General features: G+C 43.0%; 2 protein-coding genes across 2 annotated transcripts; both read right to left on the reverse strand.

Moving 5' to 3' along the window:
* Positions 1-1,415: 1,415 nt before the first annotated feature.
* LOC308077791 (vitelline membrane outer layer protein 1-like) lies at positions 1,416-4,412 on the reverse strand. Its single transcript, XM_080418722.1, has 3 exons — positions 4,158-4,412; positions 3,298-3,404; positions 1,416-2,894 (listed from the first exon to the last, which is right to left on the reverse strand). The coding sequence occupies exons 1-3, from the start codon at positions 4,395-4,397 to the stop codon at positions 2,588-2,590; spliced, it is 654 nt and encodes a 217-aa protein (XP_080274848.1). The 5' UTR covers positions 4,398-4,412; the 3' UTR covers positions 1,416-2,587.
* Positions 4,413-14,970: 10,558 nt separating this feature from the next.
* LOC308079044 (kelch domain-containing protein 3-like) lies at positions 14,971-16,035 on the reverse strand (the record flags this gene model as incomplete). Its single annotated transcript, XM_080420381.1, has 1 exon — positions 14,971-16,035. The coding sequence occupies one exon, from the start codon at positions 16,033-16,035 to the stop codon at positions 14,971-14,973; it is 1,065 nt and encodes a 354-aa protein (XP_080276507.1).
* Positions 16,036-16,586: the final 551 nt, after the last annotated feature.

Raw genomic sequence — 16,586 nt, forward strand, 5'->3', positions numbered from 1 at the left:
GTGGGCCAGTCGACTGTTAACCCTTTAAGACCGGGAACGCATCTGTCGTGTCATTTTAAGATTTATTTGGCTATTCAAAAAATAGCAGATCTACAAGCTTGTAGATCTGCTATTTTTGAAAAATCGTGAAAATGTGTGCAAATCTTTGAATATATATATATATATATTCTTTAAAGCGAACATTTTTAACTCTGTCAAAACTTCTGCGGAAACCACCCATTTCAATTATTTTGAAATGGGGGTCCACAGCCAAATACATATCATTTTTGATATGTATGCAACATAATTTTTTTCAAAAAAACTGTTTTGGAAGGATTTTGAAGACATGAAGACTATGAATTGAATACCAAGGACCTCAATGGAAACAAGACCTTTTTTGAACGGACCTTTCAGACAAAGTATTTTAAATGTAACTGTGCTGTTTTACATTTTTGCCTGATAAAATATTCAATCAAATCAATCAATCACATTTTGTTGAATCCCCCAGAAGATTTGAGTTACAAATGTTCGCTTAAAAATATATACATATATTCAAACATTTGCACACATTTTCCACAATTTTTCAAAAAAAAATTGCATATCTACAAGCTCATTTTTGAATAGCCAAAGTATAAGATAATGGTTGAACTGGTTAAAATCTAAAATGGCCGATGCTTTCCTGGGTCTTAATGGGTTAAAGTAAATGTTGTATGTTAGGCTGAACAGAAATAGAACCAGGTCCGGCTGTGACCTGAAAACGTAAAGAGTTCCTAGAAGCCATACGGTTAGAGAGAGCACAGTTGGACACACAGGATATATTAAAACCCCAATAAAACCGAGAAAGACATCTGTGTCATTTTAGATTTTAGCGTCGGCTATCTAAAAGATCGCAGATCTACAAGCTCACATTGCCTCACTTCTTATGCAATCTTTTTAAACATTTTTGAAAAAAATTGAAAGTGTTAGAAACAGGTTGAATAATTATGAATTATGAAAAAGTTTGAGAACTACTGATTCAGAAGGCATTTGTCGAATCTGCCTCAGGTCTTAATGCTGGTTTGCACAAAATGCTGCATTCATGTTCAGGAGAGAATGGAAGAGGTGATTCTCTTGAATGCTGCCTTCAAGCATTATAAAAAGAGTGCATTTGCATTTCTTTAGTAGTAAAAGTTGCATTTGTTGTCTGGAGAGGGCACTTTTTTTTTACAGTCGGGTAAAAGGGACGGGGCTCAAGCCCCCTTTGATGTCTATGAGCCCTATGTTGTGCGCAGCCCTTACCCCTATGCCTAAACCTGGTTGGCATAATTAAATATTTTGAATAATTTTGAATTATGAAAAAGTTTGAGAACTACTGATTTAGAAAGCATTTGTAGAATCGGCCTCAGGTCTTAATGGGTTGACAAAACACACACACACACACAAGATTTGTTGCATTGCAGAAGTGAAAATGTTTATTTATTGCTGTATTCATCTGCAGTTTTCCAATTGATTCATACCTCATGACCTCTCAGCTCAGCACGGTTTGCTACAGACATGACATCTGACCTCTTCAATTTGCCTGTCCCCCCCCCCCCCCCCCATTGTCATGCCTGATTTGCCAGGTGTGAAAATAGGCTAATTATACAACAGGTAGTTCCGACGAAGCAATCCGTTTGGTCGAAATAGCTATCTAGCCGTGCTTCAACATGACAGCGTCACACCTAATCAAAATATAAAGATCAGCTGGGCTGATCAGACAGAGTCTCGGCAGAGCAGAGCCGGCTAAGGCTAGCGGTTATCGTGGGAAGTTTGCGACCGACGACCGTAGTAGCAAAATCTGGCTTTCATTATTTTTTTTATTTCTATCGAATATCTTAAATACAATGAGATTGTTAAGTTTTGTTTCTCTATGTGTCCAGTCTGAGAAAAGTTGTCTAGCGTGGCTGAGTAAACAAGGACTCTGTCTCTGTCAAATGGACCCCATGTATTTCCAGGATCACAGAGATAACACTCGCAGAAAGGTTGTTATTTTGAGAGAGAAATGTCCCGCAATATGAATACATTTTGATATGTTGTGTTATTTTGATGGTGACTGTTGTATAATCGCAATATCACACTCGAGGGTGTGCTTTACCGTGATTATTGGCACTTCTGTGACACTTGCGGAACTCGCCTCTGCCTCTTCCCTGACCGCATCACCGGCGTGCCAATAATCACAATAACGCACTCTCTTGTGTAATATTGCTTATAATTCCCACCCGGAACCATTTCACACATGGCAAACGCCCCCCTTTCTCAGTGACAATGATTGGACAATCCAGAATCCACTGATGTTCCACTGAAGTGCCAACGGCGGGCTTTGAGAAACTTTGGAATGTCACACCCCAAACCACGCTTTGAGGTCATTCATTGTTTACCACAAGGGTGTCATTTTATAATGAAACAGCATTGCCTGGAACAGCTGGGCAGAACAGACTAGCTCTACACAGTAAAGTAGGAAAAGACACCAAATATGTTGGATATATGTATATATGTACCCTCCATCATGAATACCGTTTTTGCCCTCTAAAATGTTGAACTTAATCCCTAAAAGATATAAACTTGTATTAGATGAAGGAGGGTATTAGAATCAGTTAGAGCAGCAAACAAAGCGCACATCATTTAGCGCGGTGTCGTCTCCACCCCCTTGACGTGGCTCCACCCGTGTCTGGATCCCGCAGATTCCTCCACATGGACGATCACACCAACTGCTCCAGCCCCCCCATCTTCCCCACGGCATGCCATGGCCAGTCAGCTCTTGACCGTTGCTGCACGAGAAGTGGATGTTGTTGACAGCAGTGTCATCGCCTCCACCCTGCCTAGGCTCCACACTCAGCTTGAAACGTTTAAGTATCAGACCTGATCTGCACCACTTCACGGCTGTCCAGTGACCCCAGCTAGGAGAGAAAAACACAGGAACACTTTTATTTAGTGATGCACGATATTATCGGTAGCATATCGATATCGGCCGCTATTTCATTAAAAATGCAATATCGGTATCGAACCGATGTCAAAATAATTCCTATTATTTGAAACAATATTGACAGATATTTCACAGATATTGACGGATATTTCAAAGATATTAACCGATATTTCACCGATATTAACACAATAATAATGTGACCGTAAATGAAAAAAACTAAAATGCTAAAATTCACAATGACTTGCTGTAAATCAAAAACGGTCACACATACAAATTGTGAAATATAAACTTAATTTAAATGTATACATTAATTACATTTAGTCTGATTTTAACATTGAGCTATGGCTCTTGTAAAGTGTGAGGTGTCTTATACGTACCGTCCAAAATGGGATTGCACAGATTGCACAAAACGCCCATTCCTGACACAATACAGGCTAATTCCATTCACTGCAGTGTCATCTCCCCAGCCCTGACGGCCCTCCACCTGTACAGTATGCAGACCAACAACGAGAATACGATAAACACCACAAGCAGAGAGAATAGAATAAAAAAAAGACAAGGTCCCAAAGGCCCCTGTAGCAGCCCCTAGAGTCAATGCTTCTCCTCGCACCCACATTAATCAAAGTGGTTGCCATCCTTAAAAATGAAGAAAAGGTTGACACTAAAGTTTGGACTAATGGTGGTGGTAGATGAAAGGCCACGGGATGACCAAAATCACTAGGGTTCATCCATATAGGGTTCATGAACCCGCGGAAGAATCCATGGCAACTTAGCCAGTAGATTTCAGGATATTTTTGTTTGACACCAAAGTGTTGGACCGACAGAACAATGGATGGACAGATGGACTGACTGACCAACAAACCTCACACTCCTTTCAGCCGTAGAGCCAAAAAACATGCCTTACATACCTTAGAGCCCTACCGCTAGCAGAGCTGCATTCAGACACAAAACAATGCAAAACTTCTGTCCTAAAACCTTAATTACATTTGGCCAGTAGATAAGTATTAATCTGACATCCACTTTGCAGCATGTGCATGCTGAAATACCTTTTCTCTAATCAAGGTTGCGCCTGAATTCAAGTTGCAGATCAAATCTGAACATAAAATAATCAATGAAGAAACCGAATGTTAGCATTGAATAGCAGCCAAACCATCTAATATATGAAATGGTGAATGCCATTCAGGAATTCAGTAAATATGGTGCATTAAAATGTAATGAACAGAGTAAATTGTCTCACCCGCGTACTGAATCCTCCAGCAAATGAGCCACTTGGGCACATCTGCGTACGGTACCAGGATCCCCAAGGTCCACCATTAGAAACCCGGAGGGTCCGGTAGTAACTCCTGGCTGACAGTGGTTGTGTGCAGAGAGCCAACACCATCACGAGGACGTTCAGGAACATGGCTGCAGAATGTTCTGAGGTCCAAACGATGTGGGGTTTATAAAGGCTGGCTGGACGACTCATCTCACATTTCATTTTCACTGTGATATGAAAATCCTCCCCAATCCGTTTCCTGATTATCTTCATACATGTGTGTTGTGCTTAATCAATGGGGTTTCCCCCCCAGTCGTGCATGAAGGAACTAGATATTAGTGTCAGGTTTCTTCAGTTTGCCAAACTGTTTCCTGATCAACTTCACACAATGTGTGTGTTGTGCTTAACCAATTAAAACCGGGAAAGCATCTATTCTGTGTCACTTTAGATTTTAACCACTTCAACCATTATTTTATACTTTGGCTATTCAAAAATAGCAGATATACAAGCTCATAGGGAGTCACTTTGTGCCGAGCTGTAAGCTTGTAGATCTGCTTTTTCTGAAAGATGGTGAAAATGTGTGCATATCTCTGAATATATGTTTTTATAGCGACCATTTTTAACTCAAAGCTTTGCTTCTGGGGGGTCCCTGGAACAAAATATTTTGAGATGGGGTCCGCAGCCAAATACATATCATTTGGGGGGTCCTTGACATGAAAACATGTTGATCACCACTAATATAACATGGTTTTTCATTAACATTTTAGGATATAGAAGACATTTGGAGAATCGGTCTCAGGTCTGAATGGGTTAATCAGTGGGGTAACACCCAGTCCTGCACACAGGTACTGTAGCACTAATCCTCCTACAGTACATGTTTTGTTTCCAACTGACAGGTGACAGTCCGTCTTAAAGTATTTCAACATCATTGCATGTGTGTGTGTGCGTGTGCGTGTGCGTGTGCGTGTGCATGTGCGTGTGTGTGTGTGAGAGAGTGCTTAAAATGATGTTCTGTGGACTCATCTCACATCTTATACTTATAATTCGTAACGCGTCCTATGTTTATCCATTCACCTCCTCACCAGTACTGCAATTGTCTCCAAACTTTGCACACATATAACTCATGGGTTGGGACATTCAATAGGTTACCTGTCATGCTTTCAAGAATCATAACTTATTTTTTAACCTCCTTTCAGGGGTATGGTGGAGGTATGGAAGATGATGTGGGTGGGGGGGTATGGGGTGGGGCCCTAACTGCTTGCTCTGTAAGATTGGGGGGGGTCATCTGAATATATGTTTTTATAGCGACCATTTTTAACTCAAACCATTGCTTCTGGGGGGTCCGCAGCCAAATACATATCATTTGGGGGGTCCTTGACATGAAAACATGTTGAGCATCACTAATATAACAACATGGTTTTTCAGAAACATTTTAGGATTTAGAAGACATTTGTAGAATCGGTCTCAGGTCTTAATGGGTTAATTAGTGGGGTAACACCCAGTCCTGCACAAGGTATGTAGCACTAATCCTCCTACAGTACATGTTTTGTTTCCAACTGACAGGTGACAGTCCGTCTTACAGTATTTCAACATCATTGCACGTGTGTGTGTGTGTGTGTGTGTGTGTGTGTGTGTGTGTGTGTGTGTGTGTGTGTGTGTGTGTGTGTGTGTGTGTGTGAGAGAGAGTGCTTAAAATGATGCTCTGTGGACTCATCTCACATCTTATACTTATAATTCGTAAGATGAGTTATGGGGGATTGGGGGTTATGACTATGTGGGGGTTTGGGGGGGTATGGGGGTGGGGTTTCGGGCTACGGGGTGTGGGGGTTATGGGAGCGGGGGGTTGTGGAGGCTGGGGAATTTGGGGGGGGGGGGTATGAGGGAGGGATGCAGGTAGACATTACAGTCAGGTATCTTCAGTATATTGTAGTCAGTTGGAAACCTTGTACTGTATGTCCAAACCACTAGAGCCTGCGCTCCCCTACGCTACCGCTAGGGGTTGTCGGGCTCCCCCATCCCCCAGTTTATTTATGTAAAAACCAATCATTAAAAGTGTTACATAAAAATATGGTTTCAAACGAGAAGACAGGTGTGTCTCATTTCAACATGTCCGTGTGTGTGTGTGTGTGTGTGTGTGTGTGTGTGTGTGTGTGTGTGTGTGTGTGCAGCTAATCTCCGGCACCGTTGGACCGATCGGTGTGAAACTTTGCTTGAACACTCCCAGCAGGCTCCCCATAAAGGCCCTGTTCATTTGTGCTAGACTAGATTTTACGCCATTTTGTGTTTTCTCCAAAACACACATTGTTATTATTATCTCTGAAGTCATGTGATCAACATGTATCAGTCAGATTTCTTGGATACCACTCCAATTGTTTACAACTGCCTTCGAAGGTTCACGGGCCCCGGGTAGGCAACCCAGCCTGGCGGAGACCTGCGCTCAGAGGAGTGCACTTTTCTAGTTAAACTCTGAGACCAATGCCAGGCTGGGTTGCCTACCCAGGGCCCGTAAACTTTCGAAGGAGTCAATATAATAGTCATTCCTGTAGTGTCAATATGATATACAGAGTGTACTATATATACCTACCCCGGATTCAAACCCGGGACCCTGTGCAATTGCTGAAATGTTTACAGCTGAGCTAATAGAGCATGCCTGTGTGCACAGGAGAGAAATTGAATTGATTTCAAACATATAATGCGATGCAATGAGAAGTGCGGGCCCTCCACTCCCTGCTATGTGAACTCATCTCACATTTCAACAATTCACTTGTGTTAAGACAGCCTGACAAACTGTTTCCTGATCATCTCCATAAATGTGTGTTGTTGTTTAATCAATGGGGTTTCCCCCAGTCCTGCACAATAGGGATGCAGTGCATCTCTTCCTCATAAAGTACATTGTTGCTGTTGGGTGTAAACAAGTTTGGAACAGCTCACAACGTGTCACATCGGTGTATGTGTGTGTGTGTGTGTGTGTGTGTGTGTGTGTGTGTGTGTGTGTGTGTGTGTGTGTGTCCAAAAAGCTAAGGCCGTATAGGGTGACACCCTGACCCCCTTCCTGTCCATTATAGCGATGGACCATGCCCTGAGACTCACAATCAACTACGCAGATGACATTGCCCTAGTCTCGGATACAGCAGAGAAAGGACAGATCAGCACAGGAAGATCGGCCTCAAGCTCAAAAGTACTCACAGTCAACACGGAGGACAAAACCATTGCCACTGCTGACGAGACGGCGCTCGAGGCAGTCGAGGACAGCTCTTGGGGCCTGGACAGCTTCAATGGAACAGGCTGGCTGGGAACTGCGTCTGGCACCCGCAGTGGTGGAAAGTAACTAAGTACATTTACTCAAGTACTTAAGTACAATTTTGAGGTATTTGTACTTTACTTGAGTATTTCCAATTTCCAATACTTTTACTTCTACTCCACTACATCTCAGAGGAAAATATTGTACTTTTACTCCACTACAATTATTTGAAAACTTTAGTTACTAGTTACTTTTCAGATATAAACTATGATATAAGGAAACATACATTAACCACTTCAGCCCTATTTTATACATAGGCTATTTGAAAATAGCAGATCTACAAGCTCACAACGCGTCGCGATGCGACGCGTTGTGAGCTTGTAGATCGGCTATTTTCAAATATTTAGTACTTTTACTTTTGGTACTTTAAGTACATTTTGATGCCAATACTTTTGTACTTTTACTCAAGTACATTTTTAATTTTGGATTTTTACTTGTAACAGAGTATTTTTATATTGCAGTATTGGTACTTTTACTTTTTGAGTACTTTTTCCACCACTGGGCACCCGGAACTAGTGGCGAACAAACTGACACTATGGGTGCCAAAGCCATAGGAAAGGCAAAAGGCGCACCACCTACTGTGGCATGACAAAGGAGCTAACAACACTGTAGAGCTCAAGACCCCTGATGCTAGAGAGGAGGGTGTCTGTAGAGGGCAGCGATTCAGGATAAAGTACTGATCTAATTTATGAATACAACATACAAAAGTTGAAATACAGAGATACAAGGTTTCTGTCCGACGGCTAGCTACAACACGTGTTTAGTTTCAAGCTGACAGGTGACACTCCTGTCTTATTTCAACATCCGTGTGTGTGTGTGTGTCTGTGTGTCTGTGTGTGTGTGTGTGTGTGTGTGTGTGTGTGTGTGTGAGAGAGTGAGTTTTTTTTATCACGACACAAAGCTTGAAACTGACAAGATAATCTTGATAAGATCATCTTGCACGCCTTTGTGATACAGAGGATGTTCTGGTTATGTCAATCCATCACTTTATGATTATAATCTGGCCATGGTAAAGGATTTGGCCTGCAGCCAGTTAAGAGCAGGAAAGCATCGGTCATTTTTGCCAAACTGTTTCCTGATCAGCTTCACACATGTGTGTGTTGTGCTTCACCCATTAAAACCGGGAAAGCATCTGTGTCACTTCAGATTCTAACGACTTTATCCATTATTTTATACTTTGGCTATTCCCAAATGCGATCATTTATGTTCCTTTGATACATTATTCTACATCACTGAGTTGGCCACAGAGAGATACTCTCGGATCCCTTAATTCCTTCATCGAAACAAACTACCGACACCTGAAACCCATTCCAGCGTGGAGTTTTCAGACAGCTGGAGATCATGTTCATTGGAGACCTAGTACCGCTATGGTTATAATTAATCACTGGGCGTCACAGCTCGATATGTAACGCCTGCCTGCCTGCCCCTACCCGACACTGACCCCATTAGATTTGTCGGTCCGCTGGTGTCAGAGGCCTTTTATGGCATAGTGACGAAAATAATTCTCCAGCAGACGCAAGACAGAGTAAAATTATTTGGTCAGAGACACGAGTTGGGTGAGAAACCAGGAAGAATGTATAATTCATAGATTGAGGAGTCAGATACAGAAAGCGCTGGTCACAGGTCACACATAGGACTTAAGTGAGCGAGTGAGGAAGGACAGTTGTTGAGGAGGATTACAGGGTTAAGCAGAACTGGGAGAAAAGGAAGAAAAAGGTGATGATAGAAGGGAGTATGAGAGAGTAGGAGAGATGTCAGAGTGCAAGCACGGTCACACACAACATACATGACATTGCTTAGCTGCTGCAGTACACATACAAAACCATACATTTCACGCACGATAAGCAAAAGTTTAAGAGGAATAAATAATAATGATGATAATACTGCTAACTGCCAAATTATTATAACTGCCATTTTAAAAATAAATAAATCGCCCAAGTACAGAGAAAATTTGCGTTCACATCCGAGGGGCATACAATGTTTGTGGTCTGGACAATATGGACTTTGTTTTCTTACATGGAGGGACACTACAGCTTTTGGACAATACGTCAGTAGACATACAGCTGGATTGGTTGCAATAAACATGCGACACGTGCAGGAGAGAGAACTATATCGAATGAGCATTTTGGGGGTGCTCAGGAAAACATAAACTGTTTTGCGTCTGTCTTCCGGCAGGAGGAGTGTGGAGGAGTGTGTCACGTGACCGAGCCACTGGAAGATGTCAAACCAGGGTCTCCAGCCCCAAAGCATGTGAAAGCTAATTTTCCTCTGGCAAGTTGGTAATTAAAGTATTAAATGGCGAAAGTAGGGCAGAATTGGTTTTATTCACAACACCCTTTTATTTGTATGTTTCTGAAAAAGGAGATACCGTTGTCCTTTTTTCAGAAAAAGGGGGAGAGAGACAGGTCCAGGTTTTAACAAGCATTGCGACATTCATCACATTTAAGTGTTACAATGGAAAATGTAAGACAAACAATATATAACCACACATACTGTAGTATACGACCATGGCAGAGACATAGAAAACTCACACTATACACTGACTGGCACCCTGACCACAGATTACAAGTGTATGTAGTAATTAAGTAAGTAGGCGTAGTGGAGGTGAAGTTTGGAACAATAGGACAAGAAAGTTTGTTAAAATATTAAATGAGGGGCGTTGAATGGAAAAAAGAATGTTATCAGAGGGCTTGAGAGAGAAAGAGAGGAGGGAGAGCTTCTGTATGTGATGTTTAGAAGTAAAAGAGCCAAGAGGGTGATTTGACTGCCACGGCCTGTATGTAAGTGGTGTGATTGAACAGACAGAGAAGTTTAGTTTAGTTTAGTTGTATTAAAAGCTCAATAAAAACGATATCAAATAATGCAAGCTTATAAGGGGAGCAGTGGGAAAATAATGAGTACGAAATAATTGGAGTACAGTATGGAATAAATTAAATATAGTGGAGGTTCCATAAGTAAGGGCCTCTGAATTTGATGTTTGATATGACAGTAAATTAAAATTATCTCATTGTCTTGTGGGGTAGGACTGAATGTCAGAAGGAACATAAATAATAATAAAATATATGATAAGAACAAGGAATGTTTTTATTTTTTATTTTATTTTTTAACAAGTGGCAGATGGCGCGGCGCATGTTTAGTTGAGAGTGAATACATTCTAAAAATAATTTGGTCAGATATGATGGAAGTGGATGTGTAGCAGCCCAAAACAATATTACAATAGTGTCAGTAATTTAAAGTTGGCGTTGGGGGAAGTATTGCGATTGTATTAACTGTTGTACAGCCATCTGTTAACTTAAGTGATTGATCATTCCCCAGATGAACTAACCACAGATCGAAAAAGTCACGGACCAGCTATTTTTAGGTCAAAAAGGGGGACGCCCCTGGACCTGAGCAAAATGTGTAGAAAATGTATTACAAAGTGTACAGACCCTAATTACATTGAAAGCCTCTATTTTTCTAACAGACACAGGAGAAACGGACAGGAGGTATACCCAGAATCCAGCATAATCTGTGTGTGTCATGCTATGCTTGCTTTATGTTGGCTGAAGGAGGTTTTGTCTGTCGGTCGGACGGTCTGTCTGTCTGTCTTTTTTCCTCCCCAGCCAGTCAGGTCTACCATGTGATTCAGCAGTCAGCAAAGGGGGACACTGGGGCAGTTTGGGTCTTTTGGGGTTTTGGCTGTTCGCAGTGGGTAGTGGCATGGGAGTATATGTGTGTTTTAATTACTATTTTTTATTGCAGTACCTGAAGACCCAGAATGACGTGCCTAACCTTTTATTCTAACCCAGACACACACGAGGACCAAATGGCAATGAATTGTGACTTAACACTGTAGATTTAGGTGTATCCTGTCCTTCATAATTTCCCTTATTAGAGTTCACCTACCTTTTTGGGTAGGTGAAAGGGGGAATTGGAAGGAAATTAGAGTGTTTTCAGAATTAAACCCAGCTATTCTGATTACTTGAGCAATACACTAATAGTTAGATTTTATACTGTGCGTACATTTGAATAATTTGTAGGTCTAAAAGTGTTGAGTTTTAGTATAAATGTGTCACTATGACCTTATATTCCAAAGCGATGTTATTAGCATGAGATGAGATCATATCGCCTTAGAGGCCCTCTCTCTCTCTCACTCCCCTCGAGTGATTCATCTGACTGCAGGCAAACTTACTTTAATGGTCAGAGTGCCTTAATGATTTCATAAAGTTAGTCTTTGTGGTCTAAAACTATTGTATACATTCATTGTAGTGCCAACTGATAATAGCTATGATGTCAATTGCCATCAAATGTCTCCTGAAGCAAAACTCAGTGTAACATTTCCTCAGATTCAGTATAACGCTCCAATACAGTAGACAGTGTTAGACATAGTGTTATCTACAGTAGTACAGAAGAGAGGAGTTTTAGGGAGGGTACATTCCACAGGTACCCTGAAGGAGCCAAGGTCATCTTGCAGCCCGGAGTAGCCGTGAGAGAATGAACACACAGGGAGGGGGGCCTTGCCCGCCCCAACGATGGGTCGCGAGAACGCACGGGATGGGAGCCGCCTGCTCGATCCCCTACGATGGATCAACAGCGACTCCTGTTGATGATTTTATTTTAATCTATATGCCAGAGATATAAAAGCTTGATGAGAAAAATATTATGTTATTACAAACTTCTCGATCTGCTTGAGAGGCGTGTATCTCGGAGCTCCGATGTAATATATATCTGGTGTAGTATCTTTATTGTTTGTTTGATAATTCATTCTAATAGTTTCTAGGCTCATAATTGTATACTTAGTTTAAGGATAATAAATGATTTGATCTCACAATTGTTAATCTCCTGTCACTTTCATTTTTAAGGGTGTTTTCACGTCTCCCCACTTAACAGAACCACTGAACCAATACCTTACGATAGATTTACTTTTAATGGTGTCATAGGTTCAGCAGAAATCTAACAATATACAAGCTGTATACGAGCTTGTAGATCTGCTATTTTTGAAAAATCACAAGGATTTGTGCATTTTTTTTTTTTTTAAAGCGAACATTTTTAACTCAAATCTTTGCTTCTGGGGGTCCCTGGAACAACACATTTTGAGATGGGGGTCCGCGGCCAAATACATATCATTTTGGGGGTCCTTGACATGGAAAGGTTTGAGAATCACTGAGAAAACTGTTAGGATTTAGAAGACATTTGTAGAACCGGCCTCAGGTCTTGGGTCAATGGGTTAAACTGCATGGGGAAATGACTCATGTATATCTACAATCAGTAGAGGGTATTCAGTGATGGACAGTACTGAAGAGTATACTGTACTGTAGTCCATTATTTGAGTATTTGTATCTTTGGATACCCATGACTTTAGGGAACATAGCCCATCTCCAAACGATGCAAATGTGTTGAAAAATTCTAGAGAATCCTTGATCGTCTTTGGAAAAAGTCTAGATTTTAAATACAGCCTTTGTAACACTATTTTATACAGATGGGGGGGGGGGGGGGGTGTAGCCTCAAACCTGACAGCAGCAGCAAAATAAAAAAGAAGGAAAAAAAGTAGAAAAAATAAAGCAAAGATTTAGAAATAAAACATTACAAAACGCAAGGTCTCCACCTTTGCGTTCATTTTCCTCTCCCACCCCCGGTTTCTTCTCGTCGAAGTGCCATAACTGTCTGTTTCTTTGTTTCTACATCCATTCCTGATAAGAGATCAACTGGGCGTAGCAGTTCTTAGAGATGTTCTTATTGGATTAGAGATATTCTTCTCATTCGTCCTGGTGTACTTCAGTTAGTACCTCTTTCATTTCCCCCCAGTTCCATATGCACTTAGGACTCCGGACCCCCATTTGACGCAATATAGGCTCTATGCAGCAGCCATATTGGGAAGAAATTGGGCCTCTTCTTTACTTCCTTCACAGGTTTTACCAATGATACTAATGAAGGCTCTGTTCCATTCTGGTCAAACAGAGTCAGGGTGCTGATATTGTGTCATGTTGGCTCACTGGAAACACTCTGCTACACCAGTGGGTCTCAAAGTGTGGTCCAGGAACCCTCGTGGTTCCTTGAGGGGGTTCCAAATGTCCCTTTGTGGGTGTGTAACTCTGAGAGTGTACAAATGGAACCAAATGGACCCGTATCTTTACACTCTCAGAGTTATGGGGGTCGTTGAAATTAAAACATTTGAGAACCACTGTGCAACACTAAATGGAACAGAGCCTTCAATAGTAAACTTGGTAATACCTGTGAAGGAAGTAAGGAAGAGGCCCAATTTCTTTCCAATATGGCTGCTGTTCATAGAGCCTATTGTTTATCTCATGGGGGAGGCCCAATCTACACTGTAAAATCCTCAGTGTTAATTTAACTCTGATAGTGTACAAATGGAAACACATGGACCTGTAATTGGTTCCATGTGTACACTCTCAGAGTTACAGACCCAAAAAGGGTCTATAAATATGGACCCCCTGGTGGTCCCTATAGATCGTACGTTGAGAAACAGTGCTCTATATTCTCCTGTAATGATGTTGCTTCATTCCTGGTGGGCATCACTCATAGAGTCATAATATATCTAGAGTGGTAACCGGAAATCCCGGTCCATTCAACCGGAAATCCCTGTCCGTTCACTTGTATGGAGTTGCTCGCCCCAGCGCATATACTCCCTTTTTACCGCTTTTTACCCCTTCTTCCGTGTTTGTTGACGGTGACGTCACGGTGCTCATCCGCATCGTTTCGCGTCGTCTCGCATGCCCAGTAGTGTCACCCCTGAGCGCAACCCCATGCGCAAGCTTGTGCGCAAGCTTGTGCGCAAGCTTGTGAATCGAGCCCGTTGGTCGCAAACGTTTTCGCTCGTTCCGTGTGTCTGGCCCCAGCTGTAGTAACTCTTTGACTGCCAGAAATAAAACATAATTTGCTAAGCCACTGCCAACGTTATTTTTTTTGTGTTTTCATTAACAACACAAATCATAGAATATTCATCTCCTGTATTATCAATCCCCCGAGCACTTCAAAAGACGTATCCGTGTCTCGTAGAATGTCTCGGAGAAAAAAGCGTGCCGCCGCGATCATCCGTTCCATAGATATGGGCAGTGGAATGTAGGCAGTTTTCGCCAAAAAGCAACAAAAACAGAGAAAAGGCCATTCTTCCATATCGAATAACAAGGAAGTGAACAGGCTGGGTTTTTTTTTTGCGATCACGTGACCCGCTGCTTCTCTCCTTCACTGGGAGCCAAACGGTGACCCATAGGCGAGCAAAGAGCGCCATCTAGTGGAAAACCACGAAAACACAAAATCTCGTCATTCTCGTGCAGACTGCACCTTAGCAGAATATGGCGAGAAATCTCGTCATTGGCAGTCAAGGAGTTAAGCTGCAGTACCAGAATCGGCCACAGTGACTTAAGCGCTTCACTTCTCCCTCTCGGTTCTGGGGGATTATTGGCATCACCGAGAACATTCCTGTGCCCTGCTTTCCTTTCTGTCTGGATGAAGAAAGGTGCTTATTTCCTCGCCTAAGGGTGCCAATCTCCAATCTCACGTTCTAGCGGCAGCCACGGCTGCCAGTTCCCATCTGAGGTTGTGTGGCAGTTCCGACTGCTCCAGGCCGTAATGAAGAACTAACAGCCTGCTTAGTGTCTTCAGACTAGGACTTAAGTCTAAGATGTACACGCCGTTAATGTCGTCGTCGTCTTCATCTTCATCTTGTTTGCAGTCGCTAAAGAGGATGACGCTGTCTCCCACCGTGCAACAGCACATGCTAGACAAATATGGGCTTTCCACCTTGGGCTTCACCCTTGTCCAGGAGAGGGTCCCTACGTTGAGTTTCCACAGATCGTTGAAGATCTCGCCCGTGTTGTGGCCACCGAATATGTAGAGCTCTCCGTTGCAGATGAAGGCCGAATGACCCACGCGACCCTCTGGAAGAAGCTGTGAAGGAGGAAGGCTCAGCCAGTGGTTGGTCTCCGTGTCAAATACTCGGATGTCGTAGTAGTTGTCCTCGTTCCCGCGGCCCCCGAATACAAACATCTTCGTCCCGATGACGGTGGCAGAGTGCCAATCCGAAATAAGCGCCGGAGCACCTCTGGTGCCAATCAAGGACCAGAACATCGTGGCGGTGTCCAACTTGTGGATGTCGCTAGTCCATCGACACTGCCAGTTGTGTCCTCCCAAGACATACATGGCCTTCCCCAACGCACAGGCCGAGTGACCGCTCCTCGCCTCCGGAACGCTCCCCGACATCCTGGGCTTGAACCACGCGCGGGCGTTGACGTCGAACGCGTAGAGCACGTTGCAGTACCCCTCCTCCGTGTACTTGAACCCTCCCCAGATGTAGATGATGTCTTCCATCAGCACAGCCGTGTGGTAGTAGCGCAAGGAGGGAACCTCGGGGGGGCGCTCTCTTCCGGTCGCCACCGGGGGCAGCTTCGTCCAGCGCAGGGACACCGCGTTGAAGACCTGCACCTCGATCTCGTCGTCCCTGCTGCCCATGACGGCGTTCCTGTGGCGCACGCCAAAGGAGTACAGCTTGTTCCCCACTGCCACGGCTGCATGGAAGAACCGTGTCGGCCCTCCTTTCACATGCGCCGTCCAGCGCAACATGTCCCGGCCGGCGTGAACAAAGCGTGGATCGGTACGGTCATGTCATGTGAAAGAATTCGTTCATATAAGGCACGCTGCGACCTATATGGGTGAAGCTTGGCCAATCCACGAAGCCGATGGGTTAAGTTGGCCAATCACAGGGAAGCCAGTGCCTGTTGATCTCCCCTAATATGGCAAACCGATTGCCATAGCAACCCCAGGCCAGCCCACACAGACCCTGAAATTGTTTGGGATTATTTTAGTTTTTTCAAGGACTTCATTTGATCATCACAGATGATCAGATTCACAGGTTAGTTCCCACAGAACTCATGTGCTGCTTCCTAAATGTATACTGACCAAATGCTGTCTAACCCTTTATATCATACATCTCATAAATACACATATTTTCCCCAGGTTTAAAGCATCTGTATCTCCAACACCTACAAATACAGATGCTACCATATGTGGTAAATGTACTGCAGAATCCAGGTGCTGATAGAAGTTGGATGCTGGAGCATTTTCTTTGTATAGCTTATGAAAATAAACTGGTTCCACGGTGAAGGCTGCACCAT

This window comes from Gymnoscopelus braueri (genome assembly GCF_963280865.1).
Source record: "Gymnoscopelus braueri genome assembly, chromosome: 22".
NCBI lineage: Eukaryota > Metazoa > Chordata > Actinopteri > Myctophiformes > Myctophidae > Gymnoscopelus > Gymnoscopelus braueri.